This window comes from Hemitrygon akajei, chromosome 2 (genome assembly GCF_048418815.1).
Source record: "Hemitrygon akajei chromosome 2, sHemAka1.3, whole genome shotgun sequence".
NCBI lineage: Eukaryota > Metazoa > Chordata > Chondrichthyes > Myliobatiformes > Dasyatidae > Hemitrygon > Hemitrygon akajei.
Window position 1 is genome coordinate 72,892,050 of NC_133125.1, and position 26,747 is coordinate 72,918,796.

The following is a 26,747-nucleotide window of genomic DNA, read 5'->3' on the forward strand; positions in this document are numbered from 1 at the left end:
TGGGGGCCTTGTCAAAGTCTTACTAAAATCCATTTAGACAACACCCACTGACTTATCCTTTATCAACTTTCCTGGTAACTTTCTGATGCACCATCAATAACTCTCTCTGAGACGTAAAGGCGAGATATCGGCTTTTATTGACTGGAAGAAGGAACAAGCAGTGGTTGACCACCATACTACATCCTGGAAACAGAGAGGCTGGGCTCAGGCCTCAATCGCCTTTATACAGGGGTCTGTAGGAGGAGCCACGGTCAGTGGGAGGAGCCACAGGAGCAGACAGCAGGGGGCGTGTCCAGACAGGTATATGTAGTTCACCACACTTTCTTGAAAAATTCTATTAGATTAGTTAGGCATGAGCTACCACACACAAAGCCATGCTGACTATCCTTACAAAACACACACAAAATGCTGGTGGAACACAGCAGGCCAGCCAGCATCTATAAGGAGAAACACTGTCGACGTTTCGGGCCGAGACCTTTTGTCAGGACTAACTGAAAGGAAAGATAGTAAGAGATTTGAAAGTAGTGGGGGGAGGGGGAAATGAGAAATGATAGAAGACCGGAGGGGGTGGGATGAAGCTAAGAGCTGGAAAGGTGAATGGCGAAAGTGATACAGAGCTGGAGAAGGGAAAGGCTAATGGGACAGGAGGCATCGGAAGAAAGAAAGGGGGATGGGGGAAGCATCAGAGGGAGATGGAGAACAGGCAGAGTGATGGGCAGAGAGAGAAAAAAACAAACAACTAAATATTGAAGGGGAGGAGGGGCATTAATGGAAGTTAGAGAAGTCAATGCTCATGCCATCAGGTTGGAGGCTACCCAGCCGATATATAAGGTGTTGTTCCTCCAACCTGAGTTTGGATTCATTTTGACAGTAGAGGAGGCCATGGATAGACATATCAGAATGGGAATGGGACGTGGAATTAAAATGTGTGGCCACTGGGAGATCCTGCTTTCTCTGGTGGACCGAGCGTAAGTGTTCAGCGAAATGGTCTCCCAGTCTGTGTCGGGTTTCACCAATATATAAAAGGCCACACCGGGAGAACCGGACGCAGTATACCACACCAGCCGACTCACAGGTGAAGTGTCACCTCACCTGGAAGGACTGTCTGGGGCCCTGAATGGTGGTGAGGGAGGAAGTGTAAGGGCAGGTGTAGCACTTGTTCCGCTTACAAGGATAAGTGTCAGGAGGGAGATCGGTGGGAAGGGATGGGGGGAACGAGTGGACAAGGGAGTCGTGTAGGGAGCGATCCCTGTGAAAAGCAGAAAGGGGGGGGGGAGGGAAAAATGAGTTTGGTAGTGGGATCCCGTTGGAGGTGGAGGAAGTTACGGAGAATTATACATTGGACCTGGAGGCTGGTGGGGTGGTAGGTGAGGACAAGGGGAACCCTATCCCGAGTGGGCTGGCGGGCGAATGGGGTGAGGGCAGATGTGCGGTAAATAGGAGAGATGCGTTTGAGAGCAGAGTTGATGGTGGAAGAAGGGAAGCCCCTTTGTTTAAAAAAGGAAGACATCCCCTTCGTCCTGGAATGAAAAGCCTCATCCTGAGATTGAATGCTATCCAATCCAATCCAATCCAATCTTTCTTCATACCTGAGATGTCCACCCCATTCTGGTGAATCTCCTCTGTATTCCCTCCTACTTACAATCAGGAAGCATACTTCGTGGAATTTACTCATATAGTTCTGACAATCTATGCAGTGGATACAATATTTACAACTGGTGACATTATTTCAAAAGAACATAAGGGCAGGTGTAGCACTTGTTCCGCTTACAAGGATAAGTGCCAGGAGGGAAATCGGTGGGAAGGGATGGGGGAAACGAGTGGACAAGGTAGTGTCAAGGTAGTGGACAAGGTAAGAAATAGGATTGGATTTTGCCTCCAACTTTCTTTTATGTTCTGTTTTTCTGGCCAGATGTTTCTCTGTTTTTTGTGTGCGGGGGAGGGTTGATGTTTCTGTTTCGTCTTTGTTCAGGGAGGATGGATTTGCAGGCTGATGATTGCACTGCCGTTCTTTCTTTCTTGGTTTCATGACAATTGGAAGAAGAAGTTCAGTGGTGTACACTTTGATAATAAATGAAACTTTGAACTGTCAGCAATTTCTTTCCTCCCACCAACGGTGCTCTACCCACTGAGCTCCTCCAATGGATCATTTGTTGCTCCAGGTTCCATCACCTGAGGACCCTTGTGTTTCCTTAAAGCAAACAATTCAACAGGCAGAAAGGTCAGAGCAGGACAGGGAGTGAGGAATTTCTGCATTTATTTTAATACAAGAAGCCTGACAGATGAACAGAGGACATGGATTGTTGCATGGAACTGGGCTTTGTAGCTATTACAGAAACATGGTTTAGGGGTGGCAGGTCACTGTTTGATATACAAATTCAACAGACATGATAGAGATGGGTAAGGGGGGACAGAGTTGTCTTTTTGATGAGAGAGAACATCACAGCTAAACATAGAAAGGATATTCTTGGCAAATCGTCCAATGTAACAATACGGGTAGAAACCTGAAATAAGAGGAGATTTTGATGAGATTGTATGAAAGGTCTCCCAGCAGTAGGTGGGTATTAGGGAGTTCTACAATTTCTCTCTCTTAGGATCCAGCGTCAACTTGATCTTCCCAATCTAGCTTTACATTGAAAACGGCCATGGCTAACGTAACATTGCCTTTTTGTCATGCTTTTTCTATCTCCCACTGTAATTTGTAGGCTACTGGCTACTGTCTGGAGGCTTTTAAATAAGGCTTTTTAACCAGGGTCTTCTTACCCTCTCAGTTTCTGAGCTCTGCCACAATGATTCTACATCTTCGTACATTGATGCCTCTCATAATTGTATCTAATCTACACCTAATGGAGATGTGCAGCTTAGAGGATATGGGCTGAATGCAGGAAATTGGGGTTATTTGGGTGGGTACCGTGGTCAGCCTGGACTTGTTGCACCAAAGGACCTCTACTTTGTTACTATACCTGAGAAGTATCTTCACTTGGTTAACCATGATTTACGTATTTAGCAAGCGATATCTGAAACAGCTTTTGACAGGAGTTTTATGCCTTCATTAGTATATTTGTGATAGGACATGCAGAGACATGGATACTGCAGAATCCTCCCCCCCCCCCCCCCCACTCCTCATCAATCACATTTACTCATCTGGGAAACATCAAGTATAGGTGCTCGTGCACAACTCTACTGCATAGTATTAATATTAAGTGAGCCTGTTCATAGCTTTCTAAAGTCCAGTAAATTTAAATTCCTGGACACCTCTCCAAAAATATTGGGAAATTTGTAATCCAAAAATGAGTGCTGACACTCTATATGAAGGTCTCTGCTTGAAAGAATTTTGAGAGAAATGTGCTGACATTTGAGAGAATGCTGAAGTGCTGAAGTATTGTCTTTTGAATAGATTTTTCTAATTCTACAAAACCATTGTAAAATTGATCGAGTTCTCCCTGGTGTCCATACCGGTTTTTATCATGGTTATTCATTTATCAAAATCATATTGCAGTTTCTGGAACTTTGGATGATAGCACAATTCCTATATCGCAAGATACTACACTTCAGAAGCAACTAATTGGCTGTGTAATTCACATATTTCATTCTATCAACAGAAAATTTAATATCAAAAGCAAAAAAGAAAGGAACTGAAGCTTAGAGTAATCGTCACACTCAGTTTCAGGCTGGATTACAATAATGACTTTATTATGAATTTGTTACTGCATCTTTATAACTGTTTGTTCTGTTTGTTATTTTTCCAGTACACAGAAAAGCTGGATCTGCAGCATTTCATATCTATAGGAGATGACAGCAGCCAAGCAGCCGGCTTCCGACTGCATCTAGGCAACAGGGAGGTGAAACTGAAGGTATCTCAACTAAAGTTCTGATCTGTCCACATATTAACTTTGTTTCTTTATCACATTCGTTCTATTGTTTTAATGCTCAAAATTATTTTGAATGGATTTGAAGAAAATATAGGAGCAGAATTAGGCCATTTGGCCCATCGAGTCTGTTTGCCTTTTCATCATGGCTGATCCATTTCACTCTCAGCCCCAGTCTCCAGCCTTCTCCCCATACCCTTTCATGCCCTGACAAATCAAGAATCTATCAACCTGCCTTAAGTATACATAAAGACTTAACCTCCACAGCTGCCTGTGGCAATGAATTCCACAGATTCACTACTCTCTGGCAATCCTCTGTTCAGGGATTGTAACAGGGATAAGTCAGGTGAATTACATCAAATAATGTACCTCTGTTAAGGAATTGTAAAAAGAATTAGCCAGGTAGATCACAGGGTGGGGAATCTAATGACATTGGTAGGGATGTTATTGGAAAGGATTGTTGGGGCAGGATTAATCTACATTTGGAAACTGTGGATATCAGAACATAGAAAGCTGGATTTTCAGGGGACAAATAAGAACTTCTGATTCCAGTTTCAGCAGAGTGGGGGAGTCAGCAGTTTTAAAATTTGTTTTCCAGATATCAAAGAGAACCAGGCTGTAGTGGAGCAGCCATTTTTCTGAGTAGATGTGTTTGAGCTTGAGCGCTGTGTTTAAGTATGATGCTTCAGTTTGTGTGGCTTCCGTAGGAGAAGAGAAATCAGATCATTTCAGGCAAGGCAGGAGGGATGGGGGCCATAACATCAGCTGAGAAAGTGGAGGGATTAAGAGGAAGGTTGATGTCATGCTTGGTATTTCTGTAAAGACAGAGTAATAGACAAGATGGGATGGACTGGTTGAAGTGTTTTTATTTTGATACTAGGAGTATTATAGGTAAAGTTGATAAACCTTGAGCATGGATCAATATATGGAACATAGCCATTGGAGAGACTTGGTTGAGAGAGGGGCAGGAATGGATACTTAATATAGCAAAATTTCAATGTTTTAGGAAAGATAGAGCAGGAGGTAAAAAGGGGAGTGGTGGGGTTGGGACAATATCACAGCTTTACTCAGAGGGGATATAATGGAGAGCTTATCCATTGAGTTTAAATGCGTAGAACTCAAAAATAAGAAAGGTACAATCACTCTGATGGCAAGTTCTCTTACAGCTTTATAAAGCTCTGGTTAAGCTGCATCTAGAGCTTTGCATTCATTTCTGGCCACTCCGTTATAGGAAGGATTTGGTGGCTATGGACAAGGTGCAGAAGCTGTTTTACTAGGATATCGCCTGGTTTAGAGGGATGTGCTAGAAGAGAGGTTGGATAACTGCTTTTTCTCTCTCTGTATTGGTGGAAGATGAGAGGAGACAGGATGGACGTTCATGAGAGGCATAGAGTGGATAGACTTTTTCCCCAAGTCTAGATGACGTCATTTAAGTTGAGGACTGGTAAGTTCCAAGGGAATTCAGAGAGAATGATGGATGACTAGAATGTGCTGCCAGGATGATAGAGTGATAAATATGATACCAAGATCCATTGAAAAGCTTCTTGGATAGACATAGGTACAGAGAATGGAGGCAAATGTATATTGTGCAGACAGAAGGGATAGTGTATTTAAGTGGGTGCTGTGCATGAATAGTTAGTCGGAAGCATGCGGCAACTTCTCGCCTTCTTCAGCCGGCAGCTCCATCCCCTTGAAAGAAAGTACAGCACACTTGACCATGAGCTTCTCGGTCTCTATATGGCTCTCCAACATTTTTGTTTCCTTCCAGAGGACATAATAATCTCTTGTAACTGACCAATTTCCATGGAATTAGGAGTGCTGCGGTTGGATTATGGTTTCAGTTTGCACTCAGTAGAGCAGTTGCCCCTATTCTACTTGCTAATCTAGCCCACATCTTTATTCACTTAGTTCAATTCCACGTGTCTTAATCCAGATTGATTTTGATACAGAGAAGTGTGAAGTGTTGCACTTTGGGTGGACAAACCAGGATAGGACTTGTACAGTGAATAGCAGGGCACCAAGGAGCATGGCGGAAAAGACGGATCTGGGAATTCAGATCCATAGTTCTTTGAAGGTGATGTAGCAGGTAGATAGGGTCGTAAAGAGAACTTTCAGCACATTGCTCTTTATAAATCAAAGTGCTAAGTACAGGAGTTGGGATGTTATGTTTTAGTTGGAGTATTGTGTGCTGTTCTGGTCACCTCATTACAGGAGAGACAGCAATAAGATTGAAAGAGTGCAAAGAAAATTTACAAGGATGTTACAGGGACTTGATGTATAGGAAAAGGTTCAACAAGTTAGGAGTGAGGAGAATGAGGGGAGATTTGATAGGGTATACAAATTTATGTGGGGTATAGGGTAAATTCAAGCAGGGTTTTTCCACTGAGGTTGAGTAACACTAGAACTAGAGGATAGGTTAAGGGTGAAAGGTGAAATATTTAAGGGCAACATGAGGGGGAACTTCTTCACTCAGAGGGTGGAGTGTGGATCAAGCTGGTTGATGGAGGTTTAATTTCAACAGTTAAGAGAAGTTTGAATCAGTACATGGAGAGAAGGGTATTGAAGGCTTTGGTCCAGGTGCACGTTGACGGAACTGGGCAGTAAAATACTTTGCCGAAGAGCCTGTTTCTATGCTGTAGTGCTTTATAACTTTATGTCTCACTGATCCTGGACTTGGTTATACTATGGAGCTCCAGCTAAATATCCTGTTGGTTAAGGAGCATTTATACCATATTGCGGAGTGGGTTATGGTTTGGAATGCTGGGTAAGTTCAGTTCAGTCATGTTTGCCGTCAAGATCCTGTGCTCACCTTTTCTTATGCCATGATCCTCTTTGGCAGCCCAGTGAAGCCTATGACCCTTCTCAAAATAATGTATTTAAATATATAAAATAAAGTACATAGGATTACTAAACTAATTATATTGAAATACAGTTATCAAAATATTAATATTCATATCTGTGCCTGCATTCATATTCGATCTAGAGGCAGTCTGATAACTACTGCAATTTCAAAGTTGCAATGAGCATGCTGTAAATGATATTTTGAGATATTTATAACAACATGTGATATGAAAATATCTGTGATTTCTATTGGTGACAAAATCACAGGTACTGCTAATACTGCGATGGTTTATTACCTACATTCATAATGGAAGGAAATGCTGAATTTCGGTTAGAACTTAATGCAAATAAAGATGTAAATTTTTCCCATCCAAGTTCACGGATCCCCTGGAATCTATCCACAGGCTCCAGGTTAAGAACTCCCAGATGTCTTGAAGACAGGTTGTGGTTAGTTCTAAAATGTTAAAGTTCTTTATTACAAAGGTGGTTTTCAGCACCCCTCTAGGAAGCTAAATACTTCTTTTTCATGCAGTACAGTAAGAGCCAATTCAGCACATTGTGACTGCTTGAAGGAACATTGAATTTATTCTTATTTCCCTCTTCTGCCCTTTTGGCCATGCAAATCTTTTAGTTCCAGTTCCAATATATATCCAGTTCCTTTTTTACTGTTCAGTTGCATCTAAGGTAGTGGATCCCAGGTCACAAGAACTTGTATATGTAAAAGAAATCTCATGTTCATTTTGATTCACTTGATTATCTTCCAGAAGGAAAAACCTTTCAGTAAGTTTCTTGTTTTTTGCTTTACCATTTCTATTAAACTCTTTGCTCTCAGGAGAATAATCCCAGTTTTTGTCATTGCAGAGTGTGATTATTGTTTCAAGCTCATTTTGATTTTTCTTTTTGTTGTTTGTTGAAGTTTCAACAATAAGGGATATTACAGTTTAATTATTACATCATGGCATTCTGACTTCATGTGGAATTACATGACTTCAGTTACTGAAGTATATACAATGTTGTCGACACTTTACAATGACATGCACTTGTTGTAATTTTACTTTCATATTATCTCCAGGCTGAAAACATTGAAACTAGAGAAGAATGGAAAGGTTATATCTTTGTGGTCACTCAGGTATGAATCTTGTTTTTGGAGCATGTTTCTATTTTAAATGTTGTCTATTAATTTTATGAGAGTATTGGAATTATAACCTAATATAGTTTACTGCTAAGGTTGGTTTAGTAAAAGGAATTTACACAAACGTAAATTGTATAGAGGAAGCCCTGTATGAATCCTCATGATTTAGTGCTGGGTCGTCCTAACCTGATTGGACTACAGCATGGAAATTACTTTTATCTTTGAGGGTTGCAGTTTAAGACTTAATTTTCTCTGGTGAGAAAAACGTGCCAAAAATGACAACTAGCCCAATTCCTTTTTTTTTCCTAAAGTAAACTTCACTCAGAAAAGTATATACAAGCGCAGTGCATGGTTTTATGTATTATGGTATTCATAACAGTTCATAGTATAATGAGTTCTGTACAATTGGTAGGATCCATATACTTTGTGTACATCACAAAATTGCCACGTGTTAATTTCTGGTATGATAGAAACTTTCGGTGTACAAGAAGTTTCTACACCAGTCTAAGCCCCAATTGTCTTGTGGCAGAGAAACTCCAGAGAGCAGACCTTCTCCACACTGAGCTTGAGTGTGTCCCTTAGGACACACTGCTGCAGCATCAGAAGTGTCACTCATCAGCATTCCATTATGGACATCTTGAACTGGTAGGCTAACAAGTTTTAGTCAGACAAAAAAACATCTTTCACCAAGCTGCTGATGTCCTAGCAGTACTTGAATTTTTTCTTGGCCTGTGCCCCAGGAGGTCTCTGTTCTGCAGTTGTTTGAGATGTATAAGACATATTCTTCTCCAAATTTCTTTGCAAAGACACAGTATACAGAGAAGTGGGTGGCTATCTTATCCTCACTGCAGCTGGTCCACTGGCAGAGTGTATTGGGACTGGGATTCCTACCATAAAGGAAAGATCTGACAGGCAAAATAAGGTTCTACATTGCAGGTTACTGTGGAAGATTAGATAGAGTCATAGAAAACTACAGCATAGAAACAAGTCCTCTGGCCCATCTAGTCCAGGCTGAAAACTATTTCAACTTTCAACTCCAATGACCCCCACCAGTACCATAGCTATCCATATCCCTACAATCCATATACCTATCCAAACTTCTCTTAAACATTGTAATTGAGTTCGCATGGAGCATTCGTGCTGGCAACTCATTCCACACTCTCACCACCCTCTGAGTGAAGAGGTTTCACCTTCTCTTTTCACCTTTCATCCTTAAAATCCATGACCTCTGGTTATAATTCGCCCAGCCTCAGTGAAAAGCCTGCTGGTGTTTGCCCTATCCATATACCTCGTAATTTTGTATATCTCTATCAAATCTCCTCTAAATCTTCTACATTCTAAAGAATACTGTCCTAACCTATTCAAGCTTTCCTTATAGCTCAGTCCTCCAGACCTGGCAAAATCCTTGTAAAATTTCTCTGCACTCCTTCAACCTTGTTTACATCCTCCCTGTAGGTAGGTGACAAAAACTGCCCACAATACTCCAATTTAGGCTTCAGCAATGTCTTATACAATTTCAACATAATACCCATCTCCTGTACTCAATACTTTATTTATGAAGGCCAATGTGCCAAAAGCTTTTTTTTAAATGACCCTTTCTACCTGTGACACCACTTTCAATGAATTATTTACCTGCATTCCCAGATCCCTTTGTCCTACCACACTCCTCAGTGCCCTACCGTTCACTGTGTAAGACCTACCCTGGTTGGTCCTACCGAAGTGCAAAACTCACACTTGTCCGCAAGAAATTCCATCTGCCATTTTCAGCCCATTTTTTCCAGCTGATGCAGATCCCATCTGCAAACCATGATAGCCTTCCTCACTGTCTACTACACCCCTAATCTTGGTATCATCCGCAAATTTGCTGATTCAGTTTACCACATTATCACCAGACCATTGATATAGATGACAAACAACAATGGACCCAGCACCAATCCCTGCGGCACTCCACTAGTCACAGTCCTCCAGTCAGAGAGGCAACAATCTACTACCACTCCCTGACTTCTTCCACAAAGCCAATGTCTATTCCAATTTGCTACATCATTCTGAATGCCCAGTGACTGAACCTTCTTGACCAGCGTCCCTTGCGGGTCCTTGTCAAATCCATGTAGACAACGTCCACTGCCTTGCCTTCATCCACTTTCCTCTAACTTACTCAAAAAATTCTATAAGATTGGTTAAAAATGACCTACCATGCACGAGGCCATGCTGACTATCCTTAATCAGTCCATGTCTATCCAAATACATTTATATATCTGGTCCCTTAGAATACCTTCCAATAACTTTCCAACAACTGATATCAGACTCACTGGCCTATAATTTCCTGGTATCTGTTCAGAGCCTTGTTAAAACAATGGAACAATAAGGGGTATCTGCCAGTCCTCTGGTATCTCTCCTGTTGCTAAGGATGTTATAAATATCTGTTAGTGCCCTGATAATTTTTGCAATTGTTCCTATGGTCCAAGGGAACATCTTTTCAGGCCCTGGGGATTTATCTACCCTCGTTTGGCTCAGGATAGCAAACACTTCTGCTCTGTAATCTGTACAGGGTCCATGAAGTTGGTGCCTCTTTGCCTCACTTCTATAGACATCTTCTGAGTAAACACACAGGCAAAGAATTCATTTAAGATCTGTTTTGGCTCCACACATGGATTACCATTCTGATCTTCCAGAGGACCAATTTTGTCCCTAGCAAATCTTTTGCTTTTAACATATCTGTAGAATCCCTTAGGATTATCCTTCACCTTGTCTGTTCAAGCAGCTTCATGCCTTCTTTTAGCTTTCCTGATTTCTTGCATTTCTTGCACTCCATACGCACCTCACTTGTTCCCACTTGCCTATACCTGCTATGCACCTCCTTTTTTCTCTGAACCAAGGCCTTAATAGCTCTTGAAAATCTAGGTTCCCTACACTTGTTATGTTTACCTTCTATTCTGACAGGCATAAACAAGCTTTTTGAAGGTTTCCCACGTTCCAAGTACACCTTTGCCAGAAAACAGCCTGTCCCAATCCACACTTGTCAGATCATTTCTGATACCATCAAAATTGGCCTTTCTCCAATTTAGAATCTCAACCAGAACTACCTCTTTGCATATTTACTTTGAAACTGATGGTATTGTGGTCAGAGGCTGCAAAGTGTCCCCCTACATAAACTTGTGTCATCTGTCCTGTTTCATTCCCTAATAGCAGATCCAGTATTGCATGCTCTCTTGTTGGGACTTCTATGTAGTGATGAAGGAAACTTTCCTGAACACATTTGACAAACTCTATCCCATCCAGTCCTTCTACAGTATGGGATTCCCAGTCAATATGTGGAAGATTAAAATCACCTACAATAACAACCTTATGTTTCTTGCAACGGTCCGTGATCTCTCTACAAATGTGTCACTCCAAATCCCTCTGACTGTAATATAGCCCTATTAATATGGTCATACCTTACTTATTTCTCAGTTCCACCCATAATGCCTCACTAAACAAGTTTTCCAGTCTGTCCTAACTGAGCACTGCCATGATATTTTCCTTGATGACTAATGCCAACCACCCCCCCCCCACCTTTAATCCCTCCCATTCTGTCACATCTAAAATTCAATGAAACCCTGGAATATTGGGCTGCCAGTCCTGCTCCTCCTGCAACCAAATCTCACTAATAGCTACAATGTCATAATTCCTGTTGTTGATTACATGATGTACAGGGCAAACCAACTAATTGGATGCATTATTAGCTTGAAGGTAGGAATCAGAGTGGGATGCCTGCAGGTTGATTCTTGGACTAGAGGGCTGTGACTAGTGGTGTGTGTCAAGTTGGTGCTGAGCATCAAACATCACAGCACAGTATGGACCTTGTAGAAGATATAGAACACAGAACAGTATGGACCTTGTAGAAGATATAGAACACAGAACAGCACAGTATGGACCTTGTAGAAGATATAGAACACAGAACAGTACAGTATGGACCTTGTAGAAGATATAGAACACAGAACAGTATAGTATGGACCTTGTAGAAGATATAGAACACAGAACAGAACAGTATGGACCTTGTAGAAGATATAGAACACAGAACAGCACAGTATGGACCTTGTAGAAGATATAGAACACAGAACAGCACAGTATGGATCTTGTAGAAGATATAGAACACAGAACAGTACAGTATGGACCTTGTAGAAGATATAGAACACAGAACAGTACAGTTTGGACCTTGTAGAAGATATAGAACACAGAACAGCACAGCTCAGGAACAGGCCTTTCGGCCCACAATGTTATGCCAATCCAGCTAAAAAGTAAATCAAAAACACAAAAATACTCATTCCACCTAGCTACACTATTTCCATATCCCTCCATCTTACTTATTTCCATGTGCCTGTCCAAACATCGCTTAAAAAGTACTAATATATTTGCCTCTACCACCATACCAGGCAGTACCTTCCAGGCATCTGAGTAAAAAAAAACCTATCCCTCACATCTCCTTTTCATGTACCCCTCTCTGTTCTCTGGTATTAGACATTTGATCTTTCGATTCATGATGTTGTGCTGGACCTACCCTTTCCTCCCACATAACCATCCATTTTTCACTTGGCTTGGTTAGTAAGTTTGAAGATGACACTAAAATATGTGGTATCATAATCAATAAAGAAGGTTAATAAGAATTACAGTGGGATCCTTTTCTGCTGGGGTAGTGGGCCAAAAAATGGCAAATGGAGTTTAATTTGGATAAGTTGGACGTGTTGCATTTTGGAAAGTCAAATCACGATAGGACTTGTTAGATTGGGAGATAATGTTATCCAAAAGATTCTTTGGAAGTCAAGAATGTGGTATAAATTTTACAGTGACAACCATTTAGTTAGATGTTCAACATAGTACAGGTCAGACAGGGTCAGTTTGTACCAGCAAGCAAGGCAAGTGAAGAAATAACAAAAGGTCTTGAGCACATTCTTTACTTTTATCCTGCAAACTGGTCTGGACCAGTACTGACTGATTCACCTTTCTGCTTTACAGAAAATGAAACTACAGAAGTACAGAACCAAGTGTACTCTAAATTAATATAGATGTTTACAGACAAATAGCCGATTATACAAAGTTATAAACAAGTTCAAGAAATGCTGAAACAGCGAGTAAAACACAATAAAAGCAACATTCTGGACCCTAATCCAATAGTTCTCCCTTTAAGTCTAAATCAATATTTTGAATCAGTGCATGTAAAATTTGAGGTACTGAAATTTAGCAAAAGGTGTCGAGGAATACGTAATTACGTCTAGTGCTTGGTGGCTTTGTTTGACTTCTCCTTCCTAGTTAATGACTCATTCTCTGTAGCTGACTTAATCTCTGAGCTTTCTTTCTCCATTTTTTACTTGTTGTTGCCACCTTGGCTACAGTGTAAACACTTGCATTTCCCATTCACTTTTACTGCCAAGCTCATTAACAATAACACCTCGCTGTTAATTCTGTTACTACTTCAAATAGGCTAGCATAGTCTATTTGTTTTGTTTGGCATTACTTTGATGCAGCGTAAGACCACAGTGGGGGTGGGAACTCTCCTCATGATACTTAGGCTATGTCCACACTAGACTGGATAATTTTGAAAACGCTGGTTTCGCGTAAAAACAATAGGCATCCACACTAAATGTTTTTGAAAATGCTTCTGTCCACATTAAAATGGATATTTCAGCGAATCTCCTCCTATGCGCATCCGCAGGACACATCTACCGAAAACAAGTGATGTGTTTGGTGTCAAATCTCGCCGTGAAAGACTTGGTGCGTGTTTGTCCAATTACAGACTAGAGAAACTTAAACGACGGACAGCCATTGGCTCTTGCGCAGGAGGATTTAAACTAAAAAAAACAAATACTGGAGCGTACAGAAGCAACCAACAGGGAGTTCACGGACAGTATGACCCGGCTGACAACGAACATTCAAAAACGGACTAACTCTGTTGCATTAATAAAGCCCCTTGTTAAATGTATAGAACATATCTGCATCAGTGTGATCTTGTATTTCCATACAATGTTACATTAGGCTGTTACACATCTATTGTCAGAGAAGTACTTGCATAAATAGGTAAACCACCTTCATACGAGCAAGGACAGAAAACAAGGCAAAATGAGTATACTTATTTATTCAGTAAGTTATGGGTCAAAGTATTTGGTGAGTACATTTCTAACTCTTCTGGCATTAGTTTCATTGCTGTCTGTCCTGAAATTGTTAGGTTGTGTTCAAGAAAACAATGAAATGGTGCACTGCCATCACCATCTGTTCTGGCATGTCATGACAGCGTTTTAAAATTTCTCCAGCTACCCCATCCACACTGCTCCAGCCAATCTGGTGCTTTCAAAATTACACACTCTGGAGGGCGTTTTAGAAAAGTTCCATTTTCGGGGGACGAAAACGCCATTTTAGTGTGGACGGAGGGTCAAAACAAAGAGAAAAAGCTTCGGCTATGGATTTATCTGGTCTAGTGTGGACGTAGCCTAAGTCTTTGTTTGATGGTCCCATTAATTTGTTACATTAGTCCTGATAGCTCTGGATGATGTGGACAGTGGGAGAACCATTCAATGATGTGGACAGTGGGAGGACCATTCAACGATGTGGACAGTGGGAGGACCATTCAATATTCATCAGTTGGCATAAATTCGAACATACACTTCCAGTGAAGTCTGTTCCTTGGTCAGAGTTAATGTAACCTGGGATTTGTTTTGCTGTATGTGTTGGAGTGCTGTCCTTGCTTGGACAGCCTCCTCCCATCAAGTTTGCCCACTATACCAGGATGTCTGAGTACCTTTGGCTCTTTGGCAATATAATGTAGGTGCAAAAATGATCCAGGGTGGTAGCACCATTTATTTCTGGTAGTTTTTTATGGTCCATGGGTTTGTTTTCTGGCATGGTTGGCATATTTTCAGCATTTACCGGAATTGTGACCTAAACTTTGTATTTCACCATGATTCAGAGAATCTACTGGTCATCATTTCCCGTCGACCATGCCCCAGAGAGTATTTCTGCTGTGCAAGGTATGGGAGCAATGTGGTTGGGCTGTGACCCACCATATCTCTATGCTCTGTCATTGTTTATTTCCCACCATTCTCCTTCCATGACCACTTATCCTTGAGCTTGGATTTCCCAAGAATCCTGTGGGTTTGTGTGTGATGCAGTAGTACTGCTTGGGAGTGTTTAAACTACTTTGGCAAGGGAATGGGAACCAAAGCACCATGTCAGAAAGTGGAGGAATGGATTGGAAAGTAGATGTCAGGGCCAGTACAGTTGGGCAGGAGCAAAGTCGATACAATAGGATAGATAGTTTGAAGTGAGTGCATTTTAATGCTAGGAGCATTATGGGTAAGGGTGATGACATAGAGCATGGATCAGTACATGGAACTATGATATTGTGGCCATTATAGAGACTTGTTGAGACAGGAATAGGCCCTTAGTCCCAGGATTTCAATGCTTCAGAAAAGGTAGAGAGGGAGGAAAAAGTGAGACAGGTGTGTTGCTGTACTAATCAGAGACAGTATCACAGCCACATTCAGTGAGGCTGGCCACTGAGTCTTTATGGATAGACCTCAAAAACAGGAAGAATGTAATCACTCTGATAGGATTGTACAACAGATAGCCATTGGGGCATTGAGGAACAGATATGCAGGCAAATTAAGGAAAGCTGTAAAATCAATAGCATTGTCATGGGAGATTTTCTTAATGTAAATGGCTTAAATGTGGCAGAATTTGTTAGGTAAATCCAGGAGGGTTTCTTAATCAAGTGCAAATATGAAAATAAAAGACAAAAAGAATTTAGTTAAAAGCAAGGTTAAATAAATAGGTTTTGAGCTGGTGTCTAGAAGTGACAGCTGCATCCCTTATCATTTTAAGTATTGAGTTCCACAGTTTTGCATCCACTCAAAGTTGGATATCACCCTGGATCATTGGGATCTCTGCTGAGGAAGGTACAGTACAAAAGAGATTGGTTACACTTGAAACCAAGAGGAACCAGTATCATTTGCTAGTTGGGGAGGGATAAACTAATTTGGCTGGAGGATGGGAACCAGAGTGATCGGGATGTTAGTTTACAAGCAGAGGCAGTGTAGAGTGAGACTGTTAGGAAGGACAATATTGAAAAGGATAACAAATACAGGACTGTGAAGGTGTTATATTTCAATGCATGCGGTATACAAAGCAAGTAACTGTACATGAAAAACAGGACTTCCAGGCCAGTAATTTCTGCCCAGGCAATGTCCCAGTGAGGGCAAGCGTAGGATGATTTGGCAGGTGAATGTGCGGCTGAAGAACTGGTGCAGAAGGCAGGGATTCAGATTTATCATGACCTTTTCTGGGGAAGTTACAACCTGTACAAAAGAGATGGATTATACCTGAACCCGAGAGGGATCAATATCCTTGTGGGCAGGTTTGCTCGAGCTGTTCGGGAGGGTTTAAACTAATTTGGCAGGGGACAGGAACTGGAGTGATAGTGCTAAGGATGAGGTAGTTGGTTTACAAACAAAGGCAGTGTGTATTTAGACTGCTAGCATGAAGAGGCTGATGATAGGATAAAATGGTAGTCAACAGGATGAGGTTGCAATGTGAAGGGTGAAGCAAGTTGAAAAGGTGAATACAGGACTGCTGGTGTTATAACTGAATGTGTGCATTATACAGAATAAGGTAGGTGATCTTGCAACACAGTTACAGATTGGTATGTATGACATTGTGGATATCACTGAATTGTGGCTGAAAAAATACTATAACATAATACTATAGCTGGGTACTATAGTACCCTCCTGACTAAGACAGCCTCTGGGTTTTAGACTCTGTAACTCTCTAGAATATGGATAGCATCAGTGGCCCCTTTAAAGGTTCAGGCCCGCCCCTCTAATTGGCAGCCATGTTTTGACACCGGTATTTTAATATTTAAAGAGCACCTGAACTGCAGTTTCATACGCAATCATCAGCTCTACTTTGGATTCTTGTTTAGCATCTAGCTTAAAACCCTGTCCTCATTTCAGTCTCGTATCACGTCTCGATTCCAGTCTTGGATACTCCAGCACTTGGGTTTGAACCATCCTCACCTCAGTCTCTCTTCACAGTGTAGGTGTCTGCAAATAAAACGACGTCATTTGTTTTATGTTTAATGAAGACCCAAACACATTTTATTGAATTCCAAAATCTACACAGTGCCAGTGCGCTAAAAATCCTGACGTAACAACATCATCATGTCAGGCCAGCCTCTTAAAGTGAATGCTCAATGTTGGTTGTTGTGAATTACGTACCTTTCTCCCAGTTACGTTATCCTGCAGCCTACACAGGCCCCTCCAGAATTCATTAAAACCAGCTTGGTGAGCCTGTCAGCAGCTCAGTTCTGCTCCTGTGTTCCATGGGTGGAGGCACTGCAGGTGCCTCTGCCTCATCCAGACGTGTGTTGACATGTTGTGACGCCAGACATGTTGTGACACCAAGGGCACTGGCAGCAGAATACTCCAAATCGTGGTGGGCCAGTTTAAGACCACCTATGTTCAGGTTTCCATCACTTATCGATGATAAAAGTCTTTCCTCTTTGTTCCAAAATGAGGAATGGGCCATCGTAAGGGGGCCTAAGGGGATGTTGGTGCGCGTCATGGTGGACAAAACCAGACGAGGTGGAATGTAGATCAACAGGAACCCAAAGGTGCTGTACGCCATGATGGACGAAGGGAATAGGTGCAAAGGAATTGAATTTACTGAGGAGAGTGTTGAGAGGCCAACCAGGCAGTCATGGTGTTAGAAGTAAAATCACCTGGTGCTTGTAACGGCTGCCAGTATACCAACTCAGCCGCGGACAACTGCAGGCCCTCTTTAGGATCTGTTCTGAGCCCCAGTAGGACCCATGGGAGATGATCATAGAGCGCTCGTTGGTCAGGGAAGCCCTCAGAATAGCCTTTAAGGAGCAGTGAAACCACTCACACAGGCCATTGGACCGTGGGTGAAACGCCGTGGTGTGATGTATCCAAACACCAAGGGTCTGGGCCATCACAGCCCAGAGGTCTGAAATGAACTGAGGACCACGGTATGAAGAAGTATCAGATGGGATGTCAAACTGAGACACCCAGGTGCTAATGAACACCCAAGTCACTTCTGCGGCTGTCATCAATGCTAGGGGGCGACTTCTGGCCACCGGTTGGTAAGAAGGTGCATGAAACCGCAGGAGGAGTTCACATTGACATGGTCAAACAAGGTCCGCACTGGCGTGGTCAAACTGTCATTCAGGGATCTCAAAAGGTGCCAATGGCACCTGAGCATGACAGCTAATTTTTGCCCACAAGTCCAATCACGCATGTCCTTTCTGAGGCCATGCCAAACAAACTATAGTGCAACCAGTTTTCGTGAGTCCTTCTGGTCTGGATGCAAGAGGCCATGTATGGAGTTTGCGAGCACAATGGGGCAAGGATGACCAGTTGAGACATTTCACTGGAGAGAGACCCCAATTTTCCCAAACTTAACATCATCCAAACATAGGCCCATGACTACTGTTCGGTAAGCCTCGACTTCTGAGTAGCTTTTTCAGTAGCAAGGTTGGCTGCTATGCTGGTATAGTCAATCCACCCACCACATGTCTAATCTGGTCTTGCCAGAGAAAAGATGTTCCCAACAAACCCTTCTTAGTTCCTGCCTGATGCCCTTGTAATTCACCCTACTGCAATTTAAGACTCTCCCACAAGGACCATACCCATCTTTATCTATACCTTATTCTAAAGTTAAGGAGTTGTGGTCACTGTGGCCTTCTGTTCATCCACTGTTATTTGAGATACAGTATAAAACAGACCCTTCCGGCCCAACAAGCTGAGCCGCCCACCAACCCACCGATTTAACCCTAGCCCAATCACAAGACAATTTACAATGACTAAATAACCTATCAACTTATATGTCTTTGGACTGTGGGAGGAAGTTGGAGCACCCGGAGGAAACCCATACAGTCACAGGGAGAATGAACAGGCTCCTTAGAGCCAGCGCCAGAACTGAACTCGGAACTCCAGTGCCTGACCTGTAATAGTGTCACACTAACCGCTACATTACTGTGGCAACTGAGGTCCAAATCTATTGCCCTCTCACAAATTGATGGGAGTAAAGATATGTTGCAGGCTTGCCTTTATTAATCTAAGCCTTGGGTTCAAGAGTCAGGAAGTTACGTGCAGGTTTATAAATTCTGGTTAGGCATACATGGAATATTGCATTCAATTCTGGTCACCTCTTTATAGGAACAATGTTAAGGGTTTGGTGAATGCTGAATAGGTTGCTGACTGGAACAGAATACATGTACAAGAAAGAGAAGTTGGACATACTTGGGTTGTTCGGGTTGTCTGGAGCATTGGAGGTTGAGGGGGGAACTTGTTAGAAGTTTATAAGATTAAGAGAGGCATAGATAGAGTAGACAGTCGGAACCTTACTCCAAAGATTGATAATCTAATACAAGAGTATATGCATTTAAAGTGAGAGGGGCTAAGTTCAAAGGAGATGTGCAGGGTAAGTTTTTTTTTTAACACATGGCGTGGTGGGTGCCTGGAATGCATTGCCAGGGGTGACATTTGAAGACAAATACAATAGAGATATTTAATAGGTTCTTATACAGGCACAAGAATATGCAGAAACTAAATGATATGGACTTGCGTAAGCAGATGGTTTGGTTAGGTTTTTACTTTTGAGTTAAGTTAACTCAGCACAACATGATGGACTGAAAGGCAAATTCCTGTGTTGTACTGTTCTGTGTTCTACATAATCGTGTGTACAGGTCGTGTGTACTGGTATAGATTAGATTTAGCCACAAACATCTTGTTAATGTCCAGTCAACCATTGTTGGGCACTTTAACACTGAAACCCTATCAGAAATAGACTATCTTCTATCTCCTGCATTACCTCTTTAGCCAATATGCAAATATGAAAGGGAAATCATACTGATAATCTCGGTCACTGTTAACACAATTATCTGGTTTATGAAAAAAATGCCATAAGTTCATAAGATATAGGAGATGAATTAGGCCATTTAGCCCATTGAGACTGCTTTGACATTCTATCAAGGCTGATTTCTTATCCCTCTCAACCTCATTCTCCTGCCTTCTCCCTGTAACCTTTGACACCATGACTAATGAAGATCCCATCAACCTGCACTTTAAATATACCCAATGACTTGACTTCCAAAGACACCTATAACCATAAATTGCACAGGTGCACTACCCTCTGGCCAAAGATATTCCTCCTCATTTCTGCTCCAAGTGGATGTCCCTCAATTCCTAGATTCTGGTCCTTTGGACCTAGACTCACCCACTATAGGAAACATTCTTTCCACATCCACTCTATTTAGGCCTTTCAGTATTCAATAGGTTTCAATGATATTCCTCCTCAGTCTTTTAAACTACAGTGAGTACAGGTTCAGAGCCATCACATGCTACTCATACATTAACCTTTTCATTCCCAGGATCATTCTTGTGAATCACTTAAGTTATTATTTTACTTACTGCTTGTAAGATGAGGGCATCAGTGAATACATTTACAAGAGAAATGCTACAAAGGTGTCAAAGATTATAATTTTTAAAACTAAATAATTAATTTCATCTCTAATATCCAGAATGTTAATAACAATTCCTCACTCATCTCAAGTAACAAGTAATCATTGTAAGGTTTTAAACTGATGTGCTGATAAATAACTGCACCATTGATTGTGTGGATAGTCAGAGGCTTTTTCCCAGGGTTGAAATAGCTAACATGAGAAGGCACAGTTTTAAGGTGCTTGGGACCAGGTACAGAGGGGATGTCAGGGGTAAGGTTTTTACACAGAGAGTGGTGAGTGTGTGGAATGGGCTGCTGGCGACAGCGATGGAGGCGGATACAATAGGGTCTTTTAAAGGACTCTTGGATAGGTACATGGAGCTTAGAAAAATAGAGGGCTATGGGTAACCCTAGGTAATTTCTAAAGAAAGGACATGTTCAGCACAGCATTGTGGGCCGAAGGGCCTGCATTGTGCTGTAGGTTTTCTATGTTTTTATGTTTCAAACACAATCCTGCTGCTGCCTATAATAATTTGATTGAGACATTTGCTTTTGTCTAATTTTATCAGCTGGAGGTTCCCAGTACTTTGTCACTACTGCCTGGGCAGGTGCTACACCTGAAAGAAGTGGCTGCACGAGAGAAAGAACGTCAGTATACTGCACCAAGCGGACAAGAATCACAGTGTTTTTTGGTAGAAAAACCTGATGCAGAGGTGTATGATGATTTATTGAACACAATGCCAGAGTATGTACACCAAAATGATGGCTTAAACTATGAGGACAACTTCCATAAACATACTTTGTATTTACTTGCGTTTAGATGTGATTTCATCAATAGATTTGAGATGGTAAAACTGACATGCAATGGCATAGACAGGAAAGGAATGGAGGGTTATGAGTGCAGGTAGGTGGGACTAGCTGAGAGTAAGCTTTCAGCACGGACTAGAAGGGCCAAGATGGCCTGTTTCCATGCTGTAATTGTTATATGGTTATATGGTTATATTCTTTTGATCTGTTCCTTAATAGCCCAGACTTAATATTGTAGCAAGTATTTACCACACTAGACTGACTAAAATTAGCACGTAAGTGGGAACATTTTGAAACCCAGATAGTTTGGCAAGAATATTTCATTGCAGGAGTTTAAGAAGTCAAAGTAGTTTAATTTTGTAAATATCTTACAGACTTGTTTACATTCAATACAAGCTTATGCTTTTAAGTAGAATTGTGAATACTGAAGTGCAGACAGAGAACTGAAGAACATGAAAAATCCTTTTTCTATTAAAGTATTATTGGTAATACATGGACTGAAATCTCTCCTAAACTACATATCTAAAACATTTTTGAAATCTTGTGGTAAAGTCCTAGATTAGACTACAAAAGGATTTGTAGAAACTTTATAGGCTTTGGTAGTAACTTTATAAGAGAATTAAATATACTCATGAAAAGAAAACTATATAGCTTTGTGGTAGGAGTTTTAAGATTAAAATAATTAGATTTGAACCCATCTCTATCACTGTGTTCTTGAAATATTGCAAATTACCAATGCCTCACAGTCACATTCACCTTTGCTGTTCCTGCAGGTGCTTCTATAAAGTGTCTCGCAATGAAGCTGAAGCTATGCTAGAAAGGCACCCTGAGAATGGTAGTCTGATAATAAGGCCTTCAACTGAGAGTTCAAACTACTCTGTCAGTATTATGACCACACAAAACAGGTAGAGGCAATGTGAACTAAAGGTGGCATTGTACAGTTAAGATGGCGCTTCCAAACGCTTAACTCTGGTAGTTAAAGAGTTAAGAAATCCAACTAAAAACATCACTAAAATCACCTTGTTCTAAGGTAAATTGTGTTAAATTATTACCACAGAGTAAAGGGGCAAATGGTGATGAGGTTAAGTTCAGGGAATGAGCTGGGATGGTGTGTTGCAGATGGAGGGAGCCGTCTGGAGAAGAGAGTTCGGGGCATTGGAGTGCTGATGCTCATACAACTGGCAAAGGTGCGAGGTTCGATCGCTCTGGGTGCCAAGCTGATTTGAAGAGCTTGAGAGCGGCTTCATGCAGGGTGGTGAAATCTGTTCTATACTCTATCAATCAGGGCATCGATATAATGCAGGGAAAAACTCTATTTTGCAGAGGTCAAGGTCCGAAGTCACAATCACTTTAACCTGTGCAAGTCGTATTAACTTCGGTAGATGTATTTTAGTAATCAGTCCCTGCCTAAATTGTACTTTCATGATAGTCATCAGGAGAATAATCCTTCAGTGTTCTACATTTACTTCTTGTCTGGTGCTACACAGGAACCCCTTGTGATTTGTTGTGATTTGTTGATCTCCTTCCTGGCACTTATCCTTGAAAGTGAACAAGTGCTTCACCTACCCCTACACCTCCTCCCTCACTGCCATTCCAGGTGAGGCAACACTTCACCTATGAATCTGTCCAGTGCTCCTGGTGTGGCCTCCTATATATCGGTGATTTGTGACGGTATATTGTGATTTGTTGTGAGTAGCAGGGTGGGACGACGTATAGACTCAAAGTTGCCTGGACTCATCCTACCTTGCTACTTGTAAAAACACCATCCCCTTTTATCAATTCCTCTGTCTCCACATCTGCTCTCAGGATGAGGCTTTTCATTCTAGAATGAAGGAGTTCCCCTTCCTTCCCCATCAATGCTGCCCTCAAACACATCTCTTCTATTTCACGCACCTCTGCTCTTATGCCATCTTTCCGCCATCCTACCAGGGATAGGGTTCCTCTTATACTCACTTATCACCCCAGTAGCCTCTGCATTCAGCACATAATTCTCCGAAACTTCCACCAGCTCCAACTGGATCCCACCACCAAACACATCTTTCCTTTCTCCCCACTTTCTGTTTTCTGCAGGGATTGCTCTCTATGTAACTTCCTTGTCCATTTGTTCCTCCCCACTGATCTCCTTCCTGGCACTTATCCTTGCAAGTGAACAAGTGCTTCACCTGCCCCTACACCTCCTCCCTCACTGCCATTCCAGGTGAGGCAACACTTCACCTATGAATCTGTCTAGTGCTCCTGGTGTGGCCTCCTATATATTGGTGAGAACTGATGTAGATTGGGAGGCCGCTATGCCGAGCATCTACGCTCCATCTGCCAGAACACGCAAGACCTCTCAGTGGCCACCCATTTTAATTCCACTTCCCATTCCCATTCCGATATTTCTGTCCATGGCCTCCTCTGCTGTCGGGATAAGGCCACACTTAGGTTGGAGGAACAGCAACGTATTATATTCCATTTGGGTAGCCTCCAACCCTGATGGCATGAACGTCGATTTCTCAAACTTTCAGTGTGTCTCCATCCCCACCTCCTTCATGATTTCCCATCCCCTTGTCCCTCTCTCATGTTATCTCCTTGCCAGCCCATCGCCTCCCTGGTGCTCCTCCCCACCTTTTTTCTTTCTTCCATGGCCTTCTGTCTCTTTCACCAATCAACTTCCTAGCTCTTTGCTTCATCCCTCCCCCTCCAAGTTTCACGTATCGCCTGGTGTTTCTCTCTCCCCTCCCCCCACGTTTTAAATCTACTCCTCAGCTTTTTATCTCCAGTCTTGCTGAAGGGTTTCGACTGTACTTTTTTCCATAGATGCTGCCTGCCCTGCTGAGTTCCTCCAGCATTTTGTGTGTGTTGCTCGGATTTCCAACATCTGCAAATTTTCTCTTGATTGGGAAACATCTGAAAATATTGTGTGTGACCTGGTTGGGATGCAATTGTGGTACACATTACTGAGATCAATTCATTTCTCTCATATGCTAGAAGCAATTTTCAGGAAGCTTAAGAAATCTCTGGAGCTGACATTATAAGACCATAAGATATAGGAACAGAAGTAGGCCATTTGTCCCATTGAGTCTGCTCTGCCATTCAATCATGGGCTGAACCAATTTTTCCCGTCATCCCCACTCCCCTGCCTTCTCCCCATTCCCTTTGATGCCCTGGCTAATCAGGAACCTATCCATCTTCGCCTTAAATATACCCAATGACTTGGCCTCCACAGCCACTCAAGGCAACAAATTTCCACATCACAGTTCCAAATGGATGTGCTTCAATCTTGAAGTCATGCCCTCTTGTCCTAGAATCCCCTGCCGTGGGAAATAACTTTGCCATATCTAATCTGTTCAGCCCTTTTAACATTCAGAATGTTTCTATGAAATCCCCCCTCATTCTCCTGAACTCCAGGGAATACAGCCCAAGAACTGCCAGACGTTCTTCATATGGTAACCCTTTCATTACTGCCATCATTCTTGCGAATCTTGTCTGAACCCTCTCCAATGTCAGTATATCCTTTCTAAAATAAGGAGCCCAAAACTGCACACAATACCCCAAGTGTGGTCTCACGAGTGCCTTAAAGAGCCTCAACATCACATCCCTGCTCTTATATTCTACACCTCTAGAAATGAATACCAATATTGAACCATAGAACATTACAGCACAGAAACAGGGCCTTTTGGCCTTTCTTGGCTGTGTATAACCATTTTTCTGCCTAGTCCCACGGACCTGCACCTAGACCATATCCCTCCATACACCTCTCATCCATGTACCTGTCCAAGTTTTTCTTAAATGTTAAAAGTGAGCCCGCATTTACCACTTCAACTGGCAGCTCATTCCACACTCCCACTACTCTGTGTGAAGAAGCCCCCTCTAATGTTCCCTTTAAACTTTTCCCTTTTCACCCTTAACCCATGTCCTCTGTTTTTTTTCCCTCCCCTAGGCTCAGTGGAAAAAGCCTGCTTGCATTCACTCTATTTATACACATTATAATTTTATATACCTCTGTCAAATCTCTCCCCCATTCTTCTACACTCCAGGGAATAAAGCATCTCCTTCTTCACAAGTGACTCAACCTGGAGGTTAACCTTCAGGGTATCTTGCACAAGGACTCCCAAGTCCCTTTGCATCTCTGCATTTTGAATTCTCTCTCCATCTAAATAATAGTTTTCCTGTTTATTTCTTCCACCAAAGTGCATCACCATACACTTTCCAACATTGTATTTCATTTGCCACTTCTTTGCCCATTCCCCTAAACTATCTAAGTCTCTCTGCAGGTTCTCTGTTTCCTCAACACTACCCGTTCCTCCAACTATCTTTGTATCATCGGCAAATTTAGCCACAAATCTATTAATACTGTAGTCCAGATCATTAACATACATGGTAAAAAGCAGCAGACCCAACACCAACCCCTGTGGAACTTCACTGGTAACCAGCAGCCAGCCAGAATAGGATCCCTTTATTCCCACTCTCTGTTTTCTGCTGATCAGCCAATGCTCCACCCCTGCTAGTAACTTCCCTATAATTCCTATCTTGCTAAGCAGCCTCCTGTGCGGCACCTTGTCAAAGGCCTTCTGAAAATCCAAGTACATCACATCTACTGCATCTCCTTTGTCTACGCTGCTTGTAATTTCCTCAAAGTATTGCAGTAGGTTTGTCAGGCAGGATTTTCCTTTCAGGAAACCATGTTAGCTTTGACCTATCTTGTCATGTGCCTCTGGGTACCCCGTAATCTCATCCCTAACAATCTATTACAAGAGCTTCCCAACCATTGATGTCAGGCTAACAGATCTATAGTTTCCTTTCTGCTGCTTCACACCCTTCTCAAATAGTGGAGTAACATTTGCAATATTCCAGTCATCTGGTACAATGCCAGAATCTATTGATTCTTGAAAGATCATTGTTAACGCCTCTGCAATCTCTCCAGTTACTTCCTTTAGAACTCAAGGGTGCATTCCATCAGGTCCAGGAGATTTATCCACCCTCAGACCATTAAGCTTCCTGAGCACCTTCTCAGTCACAATTTTCACTGCATAAACTTCACTTCCCTGACACTGTTGAATGTCCGGTATACTGCAGATGTCTCCCACTGTGAAGACCGATGCAAAATACACATTCAGTTCCTCTGCCATCTCTGCATCTTTCATTACAATACCTCCAGCGTCATTTTGTATTGGTCCTATATCTACCCTTGACTCTCTTTTATCCTTTATATACTTAAAAGAGCTTTTAGAATCTTCTTTGATCTTAATCTCAAGCTTCCTTTCATAATTAATCTTTTCCTTCCAAATGATCTTGTTAGTTTCCTTCTGCAAGTTTTTAAAAGCTCCCCAATCCTCTGTCTTCCCACTAGCTCTGGCTTCCTTGTATGCCCTGTCTTTTGCTTTTACTTTGACTCTGGCTCTGACGGAGGGACATTGATAGGATGCATAAGTGGGCTGAGAATTTGCAGATGGAGTTCAACCAGGAGAAGTGTGAGGCGGTACACTTTGGAAGGACAAGCTCCAAGGCAGAATACAAAGTAAATGGCAGGATACTTGGAAGTATGAAGGAGCAGAGGGATCTGGGGGTATATGTCCACTGATTCCTGAAAGTTGCCTCACAAGTAGATAGGGTAGTTAAGAAAGCTT

At 42.0% G+C, this 26,747-nt stretch overlaps 1 protein-coding gene across 2 annotated transcripts in view; it reads left to right on the plus strand.

Moving 5' to 3' along the window:
• LOC140714088 (signal-transducing adaptor protein 1-like) overlaps nt 1–26,747 on the plus strand; it is an 85,754-nt gene that overhangs the window by 16,370 nt on the left and 42,637 nt on the right. For both annotated transcript variants that reach the window (XM_073024826.1, XM_073024837.1), the window contains exons 3-6: nt 3,750–3,854; nt 7,783–7,839; nt 20,901–21,076; nt 21,912–22,043. In XM_073024826.1, the coding sequence (XP_072880927.1) occupies nt 3,750–3,854; nt 7,783–7,839; nt 20,901–21,076; nt 21,912–22,043 (470 nt within the window). The remainder of the gene's footprint in view (nt 1–3,749; nt 3,855–7,782; nt 7,840–20,900; nt 21,077–21,911; nt 22,044–26,747) is intronic.